The sequence below is a fragment of the Coregonus clupeaformis genome, chromosome 21 (assembly GCF_020615455.1).
Source record: "Coregonus clupeaformis isolate EN_2021a chromosome 21, ASM2061545v1, whole genome shotgun sequence".
Lineage (NCBI taxonomy): Eukaryota > Metazoa > Chordata > Actinopteri > Salmoniformes > Salmonidae > Coregonus > Coregonus clupeaformis.
Window position 1 is genome coordinate 57,045,192 of NC_059212.1, and position 18,953 is coordinate 57,064,144.

Below are 18,953 nucleotides of genomic sequence, written 5' to 3' on the forward strand. Positions count from 1 at the left end.
GGCAGGTCTGACCTAGAGTATGTGGACAACTACAAATACCTAGGTGTCTGGTTAGACTGTAAACTCTCCTTCCAGACTCACATTAAGCATCTCCAATCAAAAGTTACATCTAGAATCGGCTTCCTATTTCGCAACAAAGCCTCCTTCACTCATGCTGCCAAACATGCCCTCGTAAAACTGACTATCCTACCGATCCTTGACTTCGGCGATGTCATTTACAAAATAGCCTCCAACACTCTACTCAGCAAATTGGATGTACTCTATCACAGTGCCATCCGTTTTGCCACCAAAGCCCCATATACTACCCACCATTGTGACCTGTACACTCTTGTTGGCTGGCCCTCACTACATATTCGTTGCCAAACCCACTGGCTCCAGGTCATCTATAAATCACTGCTATGCAAATCCCAGTCTTACCTTAGCTCACTGGTCACCATAGCAACACCCACCCGTAGTCTGCGCTCCAGCAGGTATATCTCACTGGTCATCCCCAAAGCCAACACCACCTTTGGCCGCCATTCCTTCCAGTTCTCTGCTGCCAATGACTGAAACGAACTGCAAAAATCTCTGAAGCTGGAGACTTATCTCCTCACTAACTTTAAGCGTCAGTTGTCAGAGCATCTTACCGATCACTGCACCTGTACACATCCATTCTGAAATTAGCCCACCCAACTACCTCATCCCCATATCGTTATTTATTTTTGCTAATTTGCACCCCAGTATCTCTATTTGCACATCATCTTTTGCACATCTATCATTCCAGTGTTAATACGAAATTGTAACTATTTTGCACTATGGCCTATTTATTGCCTTACATTTACATTTACGTCATTTAGCAGACGCTCTTATCCAGAGCGACTTACAAATATAACTTACTACCTCCATAACTTACTACATTCGCACACACTGTATATATATTTTCTATTTTTGACTTTGTTTGGTTTACCCTATATGTAACTGCGTTGTTGTTTTTATCACACTGCTTTGCTTTATCTTGGCCAGGTCGCAGTTGTAAATGAGAACTTGTTCTCAACTGGCTTACCTGGTTAAATAAAGGTGATTTTTTTTTTTTTTTTTTTATGTTTTAAATACACCATATAAAACCCACACACACGTCAACAAAATATCTGCATGAAAAAATTAAAGAAATAGGTATTTGTCAACATCATATAGCCTACACAGTACAAACACAATATGTAACAGACTTTTTAGGCTTATATAGCACACGTCTGAATGCAATATTCTACCCAGGAATATTCAACACTAATCTGTTACTCTCGTTATTCCAAAAGCATCTGTGGATCTTTTCTGCTGACAACAATTAACATGTATCTTTGTCTTTAATGCAGGGTTTGATTTAAACGCCAGAAGCAATCGAGTGGAATGGTTAATTTATAGGTCATTGCGTGGAATGTTTTTTCTGCTGGTGTATCCTCTGAGAACCTCTTCCCGTAGTGCGTACAGGCGAACGGCCTTTCTCCCATATGGACTTTCAGGTGCATGTTCAGTTGGTGCAAGTGGGAGAACTTCTTCTCACACTGGGGGGTTGCTGTAGGATTTCTCCCCTGTGTGGACCCTCTGGTGCCTCTTCAGGTTGCCAGCCTGGGCAAAGCTCATGTGACACTGGGTACAGCTGAAGGGTTTCACTCCTGTGTGGACCCTCTGGTGCCTCTTCAGGTCACCAGCCTGGGTGAAGCGCATATGACACTGGGTACAGCTGAAGGGTTTCACCCCTGTGTGGACCCTCTGGTGGATCTCCACCTTCTGGGAGCTGCTGAAGCCTTTGTTACAGAACATGCAGAGGAACCGTTTCTCTTTAGTATTTCCTGATGTGGCTCCCCCTCCCTGTGCCTTGGCCCTTTGATCCTTTGAGTTCAATACCTGATCGAAAAGGTATTGTGAATCCGAAGGTGCCATCGGGCGTGGACAGTGGGTTGCGATCCCTGAGCGTGTGTGAAGGGGAGTGGGTTGCGACAGTTAGATTGGTCTTTAAGCTTTCCCTGTAGTCTAAGAAGTCACTGGTGTTGCCCTGAGAGTGTCCTTCTCCTAAGTGAGTCTCGTCTGCATTCCATGTCAGAGGAGCGTCACCCTCCAGTTTCACAGTCAACTCATCTACCACTATAACCTCCCCTTTCTTATCTATGCACCCTTCAGAGTATACACTACTACTGTACTGGTTCCAGTCCCCTCTAGACAGATCAGTCTGTGTATCTAATCCGACAGGCTTGTCACCAGGTATCATCTCTATAGTGTATGAACAGGACGGATCATTGCCAGTCTTTAACATGTCACCTGAGTCCTGATGGGACAGATCCGTCTTTGGGCTTGGGTTACCATAAAGTAAATATTCTGAGTGGGGAGCAGGTGGATAGCCCAGTCGCCCCAGACCCGTTAAATTATTGGTGTCTGTCTCTGACTTGAGGACGGCATTCAGCGTTCCACCGACCTCCGTGATGCTGCGTCGGGTCCTGGGCGGCGCTGGGGCGGTGGTGGGGTCCTCCTCTCCTTCAGACCTCTCCAGCTTGACCCCAGGACCTGCAACCTCTGCATCTACAGACTGACAAGAAGAGGGGAGGTTATTGACGGTATTGAGTATAATTGGGTAACGATGTCATAAAGAAGTCACACAAGCTCCCCTATGGCAGATAAATGAGGATGTACATGTAAGCAAGTGAATAGCTGAGGAGAGCCTTTCTGAAATAAACTGGCCACATTTTATGTACTGTAATTTTGATGTAATACTATTACACTAACCTCTATCACGATAATGTGCTGGGTTGAGGTTCCACTCTCCTCATCAACAGTGATTGGTTGGTCATCTCTCCATGTATTGTGTCCCGCCGGCTTCACAAAGCTACCTTGACCTCCAGTGAGATGTAATTCATCCAAGAGAGTGATTGGGGGAAAATAAGGTGGTTAGGTTAACTACTGTCAAGATAGCTAAGTAATCAAGGGAATTAGGCTATTGCATACTATCCAAAAACTGACCAAGACCCAATTCTGGTTAACACATCTAAAGTCACATGTGCAGAGGATGACAGGCCCCGCAGCCTTCTGCAAATGTACCTCTTGCCATTCCTCTGTATCGGTCGAGGATCTTGACACTACTGGGACGACTGGCGATGGCGCGCTCTCGCATTGTCCTCTCTGCGCGCTCCCGTGCCACCTTCTTCAGTTCCAGTAGCTGTAGTTTCCTCCGCAATGCCCAGTTTTCTTTCTTGCTTTGAGAAATTTCCAAACGAAACACTGCATAGTCGTCGTCTACGAGTTTACAAATCTCTGCCACGGCTGCATTCGCTAATACCTCCATAATGGAGGCTATTTGAGTGTGAAAAACCATGTCCATTGTTAGGTAACTTTAGCAGCTAGCTAGCTAGCATTACCTTGATAACATTTATCAACCAAGTCTCCAACGCGAATTAAAGAATACCTGGGGTAAGTGTGTGATGCTGTGTCGTTAAATTAGTCATATTTTGAGTTCCAGGGTGTTAATAAACGTCTAAATGACAACAATAAAAACGCAAACGTGGAAATAGTTTTTGGTCACGGTTCACTTCTGTTTACGTCTTCTTCTTTGAGGTTTTATCGACGGACTACACCAAAAAGCCGCCACCTACTGGGTGGGGTCAAAACTGGGAGATTTTAAAGGGATAGTAAATGCCAAATCTATATTTGGGTCACATTACCCTTAAATACCTTGAGTTGTCTGAAGGCCCATGGTGACAGAGTCAACAATAATCCATTATTAACATATGGCTACAGCCTGGAGTTATAGTCCTTATGTTATAAAATACGTTTTACCAAGACAAATATGATTCTTCTTATTCTAACTCGCTCAGTGGGGTCTCTAACATATCATTAACATATATCCAAAAAGTCAGATTTCGTAACCTAGTACATCCGATAATACGCAGCGCGCTCTGTTGACAGAGCAGTGCCCCTTCTTGCAGTGACTTTTGAGGATTTTACATCTTCTGCAAAGTTGTTTCTGTCGGTCGTAAAAAGCTAAATTAACATGACACGAGCAGAATTGAATGTAAAAGGCTTTTGAATATAAAATGGTTGCGGTGTGCTCCGTTGACATTTCACAGAGATACGCTGGTTTTTCTGAGCAATCTACGGAAAAATAACAGGAATTTCGCATTCATATGAAAGGCTTATACTAAAATATGAAAATGTGATGTCTGAAAATCGATATCACCTCTATTGTTTTATGTCCTCCGGATTCGAAAAGAAAGATGAGTTCAACAGGAGAGCCTGTCATTTTGTCTTAATTGTTGCACTGCATCCAGCCTCGCTCACACAATGCTATTTCCAATATCTTTTTAGCACTTTTTTTTTCTCTGGCCTCTTGATTTAGTCACCCTAATCTTGGCCATCCTACAAGGGTAAAAACTCCAATAACTTTTAAACGGATTACGATAGAGACGTTAGGTTTTCTTAGAGGAGAATCTACACAATTGGTCAAAATATGCGTTTTTGATTGGACACCAGCATCGTCAGTTTTCATGAGTGGAAACAGCCGAACCAATGTTAGCAAAGCTTCACGAAAACACTTCAAACTAAATTCGGTAGTTGGTGGAGTTAGCAGGGATTTTTGTTTTACGTGCATACTGCTGGAATTGTTAGAACTGGAGCTATTTCCTTATCTGGCCACAGCATCTCTATTTTCCAGTGATGACGTCATCCACATTCGGCAGGCATTACGGCGCGCATTGCTTTCCAGATGTCACAAAACTGACCGGTAAACATAGGAAGTATCAGAGCATTCCACAATTAGAATTTTATTGCAAAAAATAACTACCTTCAAGTATTGACGCTACCAAACTTATTTTGAAGTGTTAGAAGAAGTTGTGGCTAGCAGTGCAGCTTTGCTAACATCGGTTTGGCTGTTTCCAAACTGAAATATATTGTGTGTGTGCATCAGGGTAGAGAGACGCCTGCCTGCGGGTCCCGACAGAGATCATTGTGGCGCGGTCGGCATTTTTCATGCTGCGGGTGGGAGCCGGTGGTCATAAATCAACTTTGGGATGGAAAAATGTTTTTGTCCCGCAGATTATTTGTGAACAGTCGTCTTTCTGCTTTGCAATGCGTTAGCCTAGTCCTACCTATTGTATTAAAAGCACATCTGTGTCGCATTATTCACACTCGGAATTCGCTGCTTCAAGTTCAATAGCCTACCTGTCCTAGTTGGGCGTGCGAGATAAGGTGTGCCTAGTATACTGAACAAAAATATAAATACAAAATGTAATGTGTTGTCCCAAATATTCCATATGCACAAAAAGCTTATTTTTCTCAAATATTGTGCACAAATTTGTTTACATCCCTGTTAGTGAGCATTTCTCCTTTGCCAATATAATCCATCCACCTGACAGGTGTGGCATACCAAGAAACTGATTAAACAGCATGATCATTACACAGGTGCACCTTGTGCTGGGGACAATAAAAGGCCACTCTAAAATGTGCAGTTGTCATGCAACACAATGCCACAGATGTCTCAAGTTTTGAGGGAGCGTGCAATTGGCATGCTGACTGCTGGAATGTCCAACAGAGCTGTTGCCAGAGAATCGAATGATCCTTTCTCTACCATAAGCCGCATCCAACATCATTTTAGAGAATTTGGCAGTATGTCCAATGTGCCTCAACCCCAGACCACGTGTAACTGTGCCAGCCGGGGGTTAGGAGTATTTCTGTCTGTAATAAAGCCCTTTCGTGCGGAAAAACAAATTCTGATTGGTTGGGCCTGGCTCCCCAGTGGGTGGGCCTATGCCCTCCCAGGCCCGCCCATGGCTGCGCCCCTGCCCAATAATGTGAAATCCATAGATTAAGGCCTAATTTATTTATTTCAATTGACTGATTTCCTTCTATGAACCGTAAAATCTTTGAAATTGTTGCGTTTTTGTTCAGTATAGATGTGTAGTCTCATTGAAATAGAGTAGGCTGCCTATGCATGGGCAGGGGAATTATGTGGCAGTCATCTTTCCAAGGAAATTAACTTAAATATGATTAGACTATAGTTTACTACGGTGTCTGTAAATAAATATTGATAATGGGAAATAAGTGGAGGGCGTTCAACCAACGTGAGTCGAGGTGCAATCAAAAAACGTCATCTTAATTGAAAAGGAAAAGACGCAACACGAGCACAGGCTACCATGGTGAGTGAGTGTTGCACCTTTTAGTTTTCAATAAATATTTATTAGGCTGCCCATTTATTTGTCTCTGCCTGCAAATCGTCCTCCTAAAAGGTAGGCTATAACCTATATGCAAAACCTAGCTCAAGAGAAAGTGCAAGTGTCCGCTGTCATCATTCTTGCTGCTGCTTGAAGTTCAGTAGCCATACATGCGAGATCAGGTGTGCATGTAATTAAATAGAGAGGTCTATAGCCTATTGGCGGAGCAGCTATCTTTCTAAGGAAATGTACTTCCTAAATATGATTAGGCTATAGTTTACTACATTGCCTAGAAATTAATATTGATTACCCATATGTCTCCGTTTGAAATCCGTCCCACTCCTAAAAGTTATGCTATAAAACGTACCTCAAGAGACATTTTAAGTCTCTCCAACTCTGCTCTCTTCCAACTACGTTTGGATGGAAGTTCAACATGTACAGTTGAAGTCGGAAGTTTACGTATACCTTAGCCAAATACTTTTAAACTCAGTTTTTCACAATTCCTGACATTTAATCCTAGTAAAAATTCCCTGTTTTAGGTCAGTTAGGATCACCACCCTATTTTAAGAATGTGAAATGTCAGAATAATAGTAGAGAGAATGATTTATTTCAGCTTTTATTTCTTTCATCACATTCCCAGTGGGTCAGAAGTTTACATACACTCAATTAGTATTTGGTAGCATTGCCTTTAAATTGTTTAACTTGGGTCAAAGCGTTTGGGTAGCCTTCCACAAGCTTCCCACAATAAGTTGGGTGAATGTTGGCCCGTTCCTCCTGACAGAGCTGGTGTAACTGAGTCAGGTTTGTAGGCCTCCTTGCTCGCACACGCTTTTTCAGTTCTGCCCACACATTTTCTATAGGATTGAGGTCAGGGCTTTGTGATGGCCACTCCAATACCTTGACTCTGTTGTACTAAAGCCATTTTGCCACAACTTTGGAATTATGCTTGGGGTCATTGTCCATTTGGAAGACCCATTTGCGACCAAGCTTTAACTTCCTGACTGATGTCTTGAGATGTTGCTTCAATATATCCACATAATTTTCCTTCCTCATGATGCCATCTATTTTGTGAAATGCACCAGTCCCTCCTGCAGCAAAGCAACCCCACAGCATGATGCTGCCACCCCCGTGCTTCACGGTTGGGATGGTGTTCTTCGGCTTGCAAGCCACCCCTTTTCCCTCCAAACATAACGATGGTCATTATGGCCAAATAGTTCTATTTTTGTTTCATCAGACCAGAGGACATTTCTCCAAAAAGTAAGATCTTTGTCCCCATGTGCAGTTGCAAACCATAGTCTGGCTTTTTTATGGCAGTTTTGGAGCAGTGGCTTCTTCCTTGCTGAGCGGCCTTTCAGGTTATGTTGATATGGGACTCGTTTTACTGTGGATATAGATACTTTTGTACCTATTTCCTCCAGCATCTTCACAAGGTCTTTTGCTGTTGTTCTGGGATTGATTTGCAAAGTACGTTCATCTCAAGGAGACAGAACGCGTCTCCTTCCTGAGCGGTATGATGGCTGCGTGGTCCCATGGTGTTTATACTTGCGTACTATTGTTTGTACAGATGAACGTGGTACCTTCAGGCGTTTGGAAATTGCTCTCAAGGATGAACCAGTGGAGGTCTACAGATGAACTTGTGGAGGTCTACAATTTTTTTTCTGAGGTCTTGGCTGATTTGTTTTGATTTTCCCATGATGTCAAGCAAAGAGGCACTGAGTTTGAAGGTAGGCCTTGAAATACATCCACAGGTACACCTCCAATTGACTCAAATTATGTCAATTAGCCTATCAGAAGCTTCTAAAGCCATAACATTTTCTGGAATTTTCCAAGCTGTTTAAAGGCACAGTCAACTTAGTGTATGTAAACTTCTGACCCACTGGAATTGTGATACAGTGAATTATAAGTGAAATAATCTGTCTGTAAACAATTGTTGGAAAAATTACTTGTGTCATGCACAAAGTAGATGTCCAAACCGACTTGCCAAAACTATAGTTTGTTAACAAGAAATTTGTGGAGTGGTTGAAAAACGAGTTTTAATGACTCCAACCTAAGTGTATGTAAACTTCCGACTTCAACTGTAGCTAGATGTAGTAGGCTAATGTTAACTAGCTGGCCTAGTGAATCGTCTCCCATGAAAGGAAGTTAGGCTAGTTAGCAAGCATTTTAGCCAGGTAGCCTAGGACAACAAAAACTAAAACCTTGTACTGTATGACAGAGTCATAGACTGTTTAGGCAACATGAAAGAGGAGGATGGCATTGGTGTTTCTCTACAAGTAGGGTGAGTCAACATGTTTTTTCTACTTGCACGCACACATAGAAATCAGTACCATGGACAGCTACATCATATTTAGCTTACGTTGATTGGACTAAATAGTTTTTGGTATCTTTTAGTTGGCTCTGTATAAGACTAAGCATAGGTGATTAGATGATGTTGAAGTTTAAAATGTAAGTTTCAATGATGCTGGAATAGTGGAGGCAGCACCTGTTTTCTTTGCGACTTGAAGTAACTCCGTGGTTCTAAATCAAGAGTTGTTTTATAGTCCGATAATGTCAGAAACATTTACTTGCTTGACCATGCTGTAGGTCCCTCAAACTCAACTCTGGACCTTGAAGCTAGTTCCACAGCATGTTTTCATTGATCCCCTCTAATCAGGAACTGATTTAGACCTGTGACACCAGGAATGTGCAATTAATGATCAGGTAGAACAGAAAACCAGCAGGCTCCGGACCTTGAAGGGTAAGAGTTGAGTACCCCTGCTGTAGGGGATGTATGTTTTGTTGACTTTACCAGACAGATGTTCCTCTCCGGTTTTGTGATGAAACAAAGGTGTGGTTGAATTTATTCTGCCACTGTGTCTTCTTGTCTCGGCCTTAGGCCTATATATCACGGTGTCAAGGCATATGAACTAACAAGTTATAGAGCAAACAACACAATTATCACAACACATAGGTTGTAATATGGCTTTTTATCCCTGGCTTGGCTTCCCCAGTGATTTTACCCACGCACCGCCTAATGCAATTCAGGAAGTGATTTGAATTTAAAAGCAATTTCTCCTTTTCAGTTTATTGATAAGTCTGTATATAAAGGCTCTCACAAGATAGTACACATATCCAGCTGCACTTAGGTAGGGAGACACTCCACATCAAATAACACAAGAACAGACAAACTCTTCTCCTTCATGCCATTTACCACGCGATTCATCCTTCGTGCATCGACCACTCCAGGAACATTCTTCAGTAGAGCAATGTTGACTTCTTCCAAGACTCCAGAAATGACTCCTTTGACAGGTGGCAGATCAAAGCAAGACACAATAAAATCATCAATTTGGGTGAGACCCAACACGCCTTTTCTGATCAGCAGAAACACACAAAATGAAAACAAGCCCAATTCTTGTGATCTTCACATATTTCACTTTACCCAAAGCTTTCTCCACCATTTTAGATGCTTCAAACGGATTCACAAAGTCTGGCATACATTGTTTTTCCAAAAACCGCAGTCCTACCAGATACGATGGGTTATGATCAGAACTAGACATATTTTCCACAGCAATTTTGCTCCCTTTCCCATACAGGAAGAGTAGGTGATGCCTTGGCAGCAGCTAATGGGGATCCATAATAAATACAAATACAAACGAGACATTCTTCTGGACAAAACTCATTATTTTATCCACCACCATCTGATTCAAGTTCCACATCCGCTTCCATCATGTCGCCAAGCCACACCCACTTCCGTTTAAACTGAAGAGAAAGTATCTTATTGGTTGGCGTCATAGGTCAAAGGGTGTGGTTAAATGAAAAAGGTATGCATGCTGTTCTTTGAAATACGGTACTGCTTACTACATTACACATCAAATCTCCTATTCATGATCACCATCTTTCAAGCTCAGAGCAGATTTGTTTAGAAAGAACAGTGTGTTAGCAAGAATAGAGTAGAAAAGTATAGAATTACTTTATTCCATCTACATCACCTCAGTAAGGTAAATATTCAACTGTCCTTATTCTAGCCTCTCTAAAAACAGGTCCACAAATCTATTTTAAATGACAAGTTAATAAAGGGTTAATGAATGGTATGTGGTTAATTACCCTCTTACCCCAAGTCACTTCACATGATAACTATAATATGTCAGCTGAAGAATGGTTCCCAGATATTCTCTGTGTACATCTCAAGCCACACTGCTACGATCTTTTCCCCATTGTGGACACTCCTATGTCTGGTAAGGTTAAGTCAGGAAGGAGAAGCTCTTGTAACATAGTTTGCACTTGGAGTGCCTCTCCTTGGTGTGAACGGTCTGGTGCTGCTTCATATATTTTGTCTTAGCAAAGCGCTTCCCACACGCGTGGCATGCTTACGGCTAATTGGCGTCCGTCCTAATGCTCGGCCTCCCATGTTGTGACCCAATGACACCAGAGGAGGTAGAAGCAGGAGCCACCACCCTCAGGTGGTTAGTCTTTGAGCTCCCTCCTTGACCTCTAGCCATTGTTTGGGTGTTGTTGGGATTGTGTACTGTGTTATAGGCTAGGTACCTCTTGTAGTGAACGCCCATCCTGACCCTGTCTGTATTGGTGGGGTAACCCTGAGGTAACTGAGGAAGGCTAGACCCAGGCCTTCTATGAACCCAGTCACCAGACGAGACCCTGAAGGAGAAGACAGACTTTATTTGTTTGAGTCAGTTTTTAAAAAAGTGACAGATTCTGTATGAAAAGTAAAATTTTAAAAATATTATTATTATTACTTATCACTCACTATACACTATACATGGGCCGTGTGCATTTTCTGCTGGTGTATCCTGAGGTAGCTCCTCTCCGAGAACCGCTTCCCGCAGTGCGTACAGGCCTTTCCCCCGTGTGGACCTTCAGGTGTATCTTCAGATGATGCTGGTGGGAGAACCTCTTCTCACACTGGGGGCAGCTGTAAGGTTTCTCCCCTGTGTGGACCCTCTGGTGCCTCTTCAGGTTGGACAACTGGGAGAAACTGGCCCGGCAAAGATTGCAGCCGAACGGTTTCTCCCCCGTGTGCATCCTCTGGTGGATCTCCACCTGTTTGGGGAAACTGAAGGCTTTCCCACAGAACGAACACGGGAAGCGCTTCTCTTTGCAACCAGATCTGCTGATAGCGTTACTACTACTGTCATTTGCCAATGGGCTTGTGTAGCTATTTAGTGTTGAGGCACTGGCATTGTCTGAGGTCTGGTTTAACATAAGGAGACTGTGAGGAGGACGAATGCCAGGGAGAGTCTGTGTTGTCGTAGGGTCCATGTTCCAGTTGATAGATCCTATAGAAGGCAGGCTGAAGGCAGCATCTGTTAGGGGGTTAACCTGAGGCGCCATCAGTCTCTCTGAATCACAACTATAGGAGCAGGACGGCGCATCGCTAGCCGAGTCTGTGTCTGTTCTCTCCTGCCGCATATGGACAACTCCCAGTCCCTGCAAACCAAATCTACACCTCGCCCTGGTCTCAGCTAGTCTGTTGTCATGGAGACTAAGTTCGGTTGTTGTTTTGTGTTCGACTGTCTGTTTCTGGTTGTGGTTAACGGTGTTGTTCCCCAGCCCAGAGTTGAGGACGCTCTCCCATCCACTGACCTCCACTATGTCGCCTCTGGTCCTGGCCTGCTCAGTGATGTTGTCCCCTGGGCCCTTGGCTGCACCGGTCTGGGAATCCAAGATTGCCACCCAGTCTCCTCTGTTAGCCTCCAGCAAACCACCTGCAGGAAGAGGTTACAAACTAGACTTTACAAACATGGCAGAGAAGTCTACATATGGAGTTTTCTTTCTTCTTCTTTGTTTGGTGAAGTTCATACATTATAATGTGTGTGTTTGTATGTAAACATAAGTTGTATTGATTTCATTTGACATAAAATTATAGCCAGGTGCATCACCATTCCCATTGAAGATCTATTACTGTATGTAGGCTATATGTATGTCTCCCTTACCTTGCTCCCCCATCTTTAGTCCACTCAGCAGGTCAATGCTCTCTGGTCCATCTTCTCTTGTCTCCTCTTTGACCAGCAGCAGATCAGGCTTCCCATCCTCCATGTCTACTGACTGTAAGAGATACAGAGTGAGAGGATGTTGGATCAAGACATCTGATATGAGCACCCTGCTACGGAGCATCTTCTGATTGGGCAATGAGGGATTGCTATGAGTACTATGCAAACATGTTAATTGATTTGACTACCTGACACTCTTTAATGGTTTGATAATTCAAAGGCATGATCCCACTTAAGACAAAATGTATCAAGACCTGGGGCCATATCCACCAAGTCTCAGAGTAGAAAATTGGTCATTAGTGCTGAGAAGCTACATTTTACTCCTACTCTTATGGGTAAAAATAAAAGCTATGCATGAAACCTCTTTAGTCATAAGAGTCCCACCTAGTCGACATATATTTAGGAGACCTCATGAGCTGTCCTTACCAGTTAAGAGTTACCAGCAGGTGTCTTGATGATAGGAAAATGCAGCGAGTCAGTGGTTCCTGCACCATCGACAGGCAATTGCTTTGGAGTTGTTGAAAGAATGTTTCTATATTTCTATATGATCAACCCATAAATAATCTAGACCTACATGCAATAGTATCTCTTGCGCTTTTGACAATGATTTCACGAGGCCTAATTCACATGATATGCCTAAATACCTACAACCACTAGGCTAATAAATAATCATACACTGAGTGTACAAAACATTATGAACACTTGTTCTTTCCATGACAGACTGACCAGGTGAATCCAGGTGAAAGCTATGATCCCTTATTGATGTCACTTGTTAAATCCACTTCAATCAGTGTAGATGAAGGGGAGGAGACAGGTTAAAGAAGCTTTTTAAGCCTGGAGACAATTGAGACATGGTTTGTGTATGTGTGCCATTCAGAGGGTGAATGGGCAAGACAAAAGATTTAAGTGCCTTTGAAGGGGTATGGTAGTAGGTGCCAGGCGCACCAGTTTGTGTCAAGAACTGCAATGCTGCTGGGTTTTTCACGCTCAAAAGTTTCCTGTGTGTATCAAGAATGGTCCACCACCCAAAGGACATCCAGCCAACTTGACACAACTGAGGGAAGCATTGGAGTCAACATGGGCCAGCATCCCTGTGGAATGCTTTCGACACTTTGTAGAGTCCATGCCCTGACAAATTGAGGCTGTTCTGAAGGCAAAACTCAATATTAGGAAGTTGTTCTTAATGTTTTGTACACTCCGTATATTTTTAATTCGATTATTTCATTAACCTACTAGTTCATGTTATTTCAAGCTGAATAACACGTTGTAAAAAAAAAGATGCCTAAATTGGTTATAGCTATATATTGAGCAATTGAAAGCGTCACATGTTAACTTGAATTGTGTTCGGTAAAGATTAGACCTTTCAAACATTTTATGCAACATTATCGGCAAGTAACTTGATGCCTACTGTGCCAAAGCGATGTAGAGTTGTTAAACGGGAGTGACGAGTGTGTGGATATAATGGTAATATCACAATTCTGCTTTTAACAACCATTATACTGCATGATTCAGTGTAATATGTCTATCACATTACTACAAATATCAGATTTTTTTTGTTATGCATGCCAACATATTAGCCAATAATTAAGATTAAGCAAAGTGATTGTGTCAGGCGAAAATTATATCAAACGTTTTTACCACTGCAACATTTGATGTACAGTCACATTCACCGTGGTTGTATGAAGCGTGCTATAGAGTTCAAAACTGGCGATGCCTCATCACGGTTGGTTATTCCCCATCATTTGCAACATGTCAATCAATGAGCGTCATCAATATCTTTCCTTTGCAGTACCTCAAACTGTCATGATTACCAGCTGAGAAACTTTTCTGAGTTGATTTTACTCCTGGCTCAGAGTTTGTCTGTGCAGTGTTTTAACATCATCCTAAAACCTACTCTGAGATGGGAGGGCCCAGAGTGTCAGAGTAGAAGTGCTAATCGAGATCAAGGCCCGGTTATCAAGCGTCTCTGAATTACTCATAGAAATCGCGCTAGAAGTACGACTGTGACCTATTTTACTCACTGCTCAGAATAGGACCTAAAAGGTAGTTATTAAGCGTCTCTCCCCTACTCTCAGCGATGAGGAGGAGTTAGTCTAATGAGTTGATCTCAGCACGTTTTTACCACATTAGAAGAGCCGTTAAGTGAAAGTGGATGACATTTTAAAAAATTATTATTAGAAAAAGGGCAGAGTGGATTCCACATTTCCAAAAACAAGACATACATTTAAGCAACAATATCAAACCAATAATAGGCCTAGCAACATAACGTTATGTTTCTTTTATAGGCTATTAGATATCTTGTTTTTGTTATATTCAAACGTAATCATCATAAAATATAATCATAATGGTGTCGGCCAATTGTAACATTGGATATTAGGCCAATTTATGTTAAATAATACTCCCAGGCACACCGGCGCATGAAAGGCTAATCTAACTCACCCAATTAGTTTGAGAGAACATTATGAACAGCTGGCTCACATTCCCCTATTTACATAGAACTACAAATCCCTTTTCGGTTTCTTGCCCTTTTAAACACCACATGTCATTATGCGGCATGCGATCATGGAAATAAAAATAAAACCAAACTGGCGGGAGGAGGAAAGTATTTTACTTGAGGAGTAAGTTGAGAAATACAAAAGTATTATCAAGAGCTAATTTCGTCCTACATTGACCAGCCAACCTAGGACGCGTGGAGGGCCATCTCCGAAACAATAAAGCGCACACGTCATTTTTCTATAAGAACTCCTGAAGAATGTGAACAACACGGGTACACCATCCTATCAAAATGTCGGTTGGAGATTGCCAACTTCTGCAGGGAAACGGAAAAAAACAGGTAGGCTTAAATTCAGTTGCTATGTTATGTAGACTGTTTTGTTGTCTAATGGGTATTATATGCATTCAGGAGGTGGCCCTCCACGTAACCCCCTCAGTGCCATAGTTGAATGTGTTTAACTACCTGTGGCGCTCAAATTTGACCATCTCAGGCATTGGAGAGGACCAAGACGCTGCGCTGTTGAGGGTCACCGAGCAGCACAATAACCAGGATTTAAGCTTACTGTTGAACACTTTTATTCACATGATATTTTGAATAACAAATTATAATTTTTATTGGACATAAGTAAGCTAAACTGAAAACAATAATTATCTTGTTGCAGCGCATCTCTTGCTCCAGCGTCTGAGGGGACCTCCACCTCTTCTATTGGTATATTGGGGCGGCAGTTAATCCACTGTTCCCAGGGCGCCGATGACGTAGATGTCGATTAAGGCAGCGCCACGCACCTCTCTGATTCAGAGGGGTTGGGTTAAATGCGGAAGACACATTTCAGTTGAATGCATTCAGTTGTACAACTGACAAGGTATCCTCCTTTCTTTTTTATATTGGCGATCGCACAATTTAATGTGCATCCCGCCACCTACTGTGCAGGATGGAAACAGGATTCCCCAAAATGGAACAAAATACCCCCGCCCCCCCAAAAAAAAACCAACTAACAAAAAAAAAATACGCAAAAAAATCAAACAACTTTTCTGTAAAGAAAATGCAACTGTTCTGATCCCTACACAGGCTCAAGGGGAACCTGGGAAGGCGGGTCTTCCAGTACCCTTTGCAAGTCTTCAGATGTAAAATCTTTAAGTCCCCAAAACCTTTCTGCCGCAGCCACAATAATGTCTAGTTTCTTAGACTTCTTTGAGACCTGTGCCGTACTGTTTATATCTGTGGCAATGAACGCCACAAAATCCACCTTTTTAACACACAGGGTACATTTTGACTGACTGCAAAAATGTACTACAGGCTGTGGTGCGTCCACTACCATATCTTCACTAGCATCACTTGTTTTCTCAATTATTTTAATCACATCCTCATAAAAGATTTGATTGAACACTAACTTTTGCCACGTCAATCTCCTTCACCCTTACAGGGCACTCCAGGAACTCAGGATCATGATCTCCACCACAATTGCAACACCGTCGTCCTTCTACACACCGTTCTTCAATACACTCTGTCCGTCTGCACACACTTGAAACATGGCCAAATCCTTTACAATTCTTACACTGCAATGGTTTGAGGACGAAAGCTCTTACAGCGTATCTTACATAACCAAGCTTCACATGATAAGTATTTGCTCTTTATAAAAAAACAACAGGACTGACAGACTTTCTTATTTTTCTCCATTCACCCAGCGGGTCAGATGCCGGGCACCAACCACACCAGGAATTTTCTTCAGGTATTCAACCTGAACATCCGTCGTCACCCCTGAGATGACTCATTTGACGGGTGCTCTACTCCGAAGTTCAAAACACAAAACTTCTGTTCGGATTCTTTTGAGGTTCACTGCAATCTTCCTCTGTTCTTCAGAAATACAATTAATCAAAGTAAAACCACTCCTGGTCACTCTGACAGACTCCACTTTTCCCAGAGCATACTTCACAATTTGACTCCTCCAAACGGGTCTCCCACATATGCATCCTTACTCAACAAACGCATCCCAACAAGAAGCGATTAATTTTCATTCATACACATATCCTCCACTCCCAATTTTAGACAATTTCCTTTTTGTTCCAGTTTTCGATACTACTGTTGTCTATTCAGAACATTCGTCTTCACCAACTTTGCTCAACCCGCTGATTGGTTCGAACTCAGCATCCACTTCCGCCATCTTTTTCCTCACCTTCACCTCGCTGTTGCTGCAGGACTGCCATCCACCAGCAGCTCCCCGGAAGTAAAAAAATATACGTTTTGCGTTTGCAGGAGGAATATTACTTATTTACAATAAAAAAGCTTAAGACATAATATGGTGTGTTTAATTGTTCACAGTAATCTAGCCTACAGTGCATTCGGAAAATATTAAAACCCCTTCCCTTATTCCACATTTTGTTAGGGTACAGCCTTATTCTAAAATGGATTAAGTAAATGTTTTTACTCATCAATCTACACCCAATACCCCATAATGACAAAGCGAAAACAGGTTTTTAGAAATGTATGCAAATGTATACAAAAAACACATACCTTATTTACATAAGTATTCAGACCCTTTTCTATGAGACTCGAAATTGAGCTCAGGTGCATCCTGTTTCCATTGATCATCCTTGAGGTTTCTGCAACTTGATTGGAGTCCACCTGTGGTAAATTCAATTGATTGGACATGATTTGGAAAGGCACACACCTGTCTATATATATATAAGGTCCCACAGTTGGCAGTGCATGTCAGAGCAAAAACCAAGCCATGAGGTCGAAGGAATTGTCCGTAGAGCTCCGAGAAAGGATTGTGTCGAGGCACAGATCTGGGGAAGGGTACCAAAACATTTTTGCAGCATTGAAGGTCCCCAAGAACAGACTCTTCATAGAGCTGGCTGCCCGGCCAAACTGAGCAATCGGGGGAGAAGGGCCATGGTCAGGGAGATGACCAAGAACCCAATGGTCACTGAGCTCCAGAGTTCCTCTGTGGAGATAGGAGAACCTTCCAGAAGGACAACCATCTCTGCAGTACTCTACCAATCAGGCTTTTATGGTAGAGAGGCCAGACGGAAGCCACTCCTCAGTAAAAGGCACATGACAGCCCGCTTGGAGTTTGCCAAAAGGCACCTGAAGGACTCCCAGACCATGAGAAACAAGATTCTCTGGTCTGATGAAACCAAGATTGAACTCTTTAGCCTGAATGCCAAGCGTCACGTCTGGAGGAAACCTGGCACAATCCCTACGGTGAAGCATGGTGGTGGCAGCATCATGCTGTGGGGATGTTTTTCAGCGGCAGGGTCTGGGAGACTAGTCAAGATCGAGAGAAAGATGAACAGAGCAAAGTACAGAGAGATCCTTGATGAAAATCTGCTCAGGACCTCAGACTGGGGCGAAGGTTCACCTTCCAACAGGACAACGCAGGAGTAGCTTAGGGACAAGTCTCAATGTCCTTGAGTGGCCCAGCCATTGAACATCTCTGGAGAGACCTGCAAATAGCTGTGCAGCAACGCTCCCCATCCAACCTGACAGAGCTTGAGAGGATCTGCAGAGAAGAATGGGAGAAACTCCCCAAATACAGGTGTGCCAAGCTTGTAGCGTCATACCCAAGAAGACTCAAGGCTGTAATCGCTGTCAAAGGTGCTTCAACAAAATACTGAGTAAAGAGCCTGAATACTTATGTAAATGTAATATTTCAGTTTTTTCATTTGTAATACATTTGCCAAAATTACTAAAAACCAGTTTTTGCTTTGTCATTATGGGGTATTGTGTGTAGATTGATGAGGGGGAAAAATGTATTTAATCAATTTTAGAATAAAGGCTGCAACGTAACAAAATGTGGAAAAAGTCAACGGGTCTGAATACTTTCCGAATGCACTGTATATCTAAATGTTAGCCCACTATGGCATATCTCGATAATGCTCTATAATGCTCTCCAACTCCTTAATGTTTGATGTTCTGTAGCTAGATATTGGGTTCTACGAGACAATTCTCCTCCGCTGACACAGCGCCAAAACAAAGTGTGGAGATTGCTATGCGAGCCTAACTAAAGGGAAGGTTGGCAACGTGCTGGCGGAAAAGAGTTCCCTGTTCACCTATGGCACTGGCTCATCGTCATCGTTTCCATCACGGTCGTCATCGTCAGTTTCCCGCGTTTCCATCGTCGGGAGGTAGAGGGATCAGCCGTAGTTTGCAGATGTCGCGCAATATTCCACAAGCCATTATTATACGGCAGACCATCCTTGCTTGGGCTGTGACGTACCTCTCCATGGAGCACATGAAATCTCCTCTTCCACTGGCCTATTCCCCCTTTCTACCACGCTCTTTGTGATCTTGTGAGCCCTT

At 42.8% G+C, this 18,953-nt stretch overlaps 3 protein-coding genes across 6 annotated transcripts in view; all 3 read right to left on the reverse strand.

Moving 5' to 3' along the window:
- Nucleotides 1-18,953, reverse strand: part of LOC121535736 — an 81,083-nt gene that overhangs the window by 7,014 nt on the left and 55,116 nt on the right. For both annotated transcript variants that reach the window (XM_045206007.1, XM_045206006.1), the window contains exon 3: nt 2,447-2,557. In XM_045206007.1, coding sequence (XP_045061942.1) covers nt 2,447-2,557 — 111 coding nt within the window. The remainder of the gene's footprint in view (nt 1-2,446; nt 2,558-18,953) is intronic.
- LOC123481559 (protein krueppel-like) lies at nt 1,104-1,914 on the reverse strand. The gene has a single exon (XM_045206011.1). The coding sequence runs from the start codon at nt 1,795-1,797 to the stop codon at nt 1,534-1,536; it is 264 nt and encodes an 87-aa protein (XP_045061946.1). The 5' UTR covers nt 1,798-1,914; the 3' UTR covers nt 1,104-1,533.
- LOC123481556 (zinc finger protein 33A-like) lies at nt 9,179-12,131 on the reverse strand. 3 transcript variants are annotated; one of them, XR_006657189.1, is made up of 4 exons: nt 12,101-12,131; nt 10,915-11,872; nt 10,262-10,805; nt 9,179-9,908 (listed from the first exon to the last, which is right to left on the reverse strand). XR_006657189.1 is itself a non-coding variant. In XM_045206004.1 (3 exons), coding segments are annotated over exons 1-3 (972 nt in total). In that variant the 5' UTR covers nt 12,114-12,131; the 3' UTR covers nt 9,179-10,804. The 3 variants fall into 3 exon arrangements, 2 of the variants coding, with proteins under 2 accessions (XP_045061939.1, XP_045061940.1); XM_045206004.1 differs by having other exon boundaries at nt 9,179-10,805; XM_045206005.1 differs by having other exon boundaries at nt 9,179-11,872.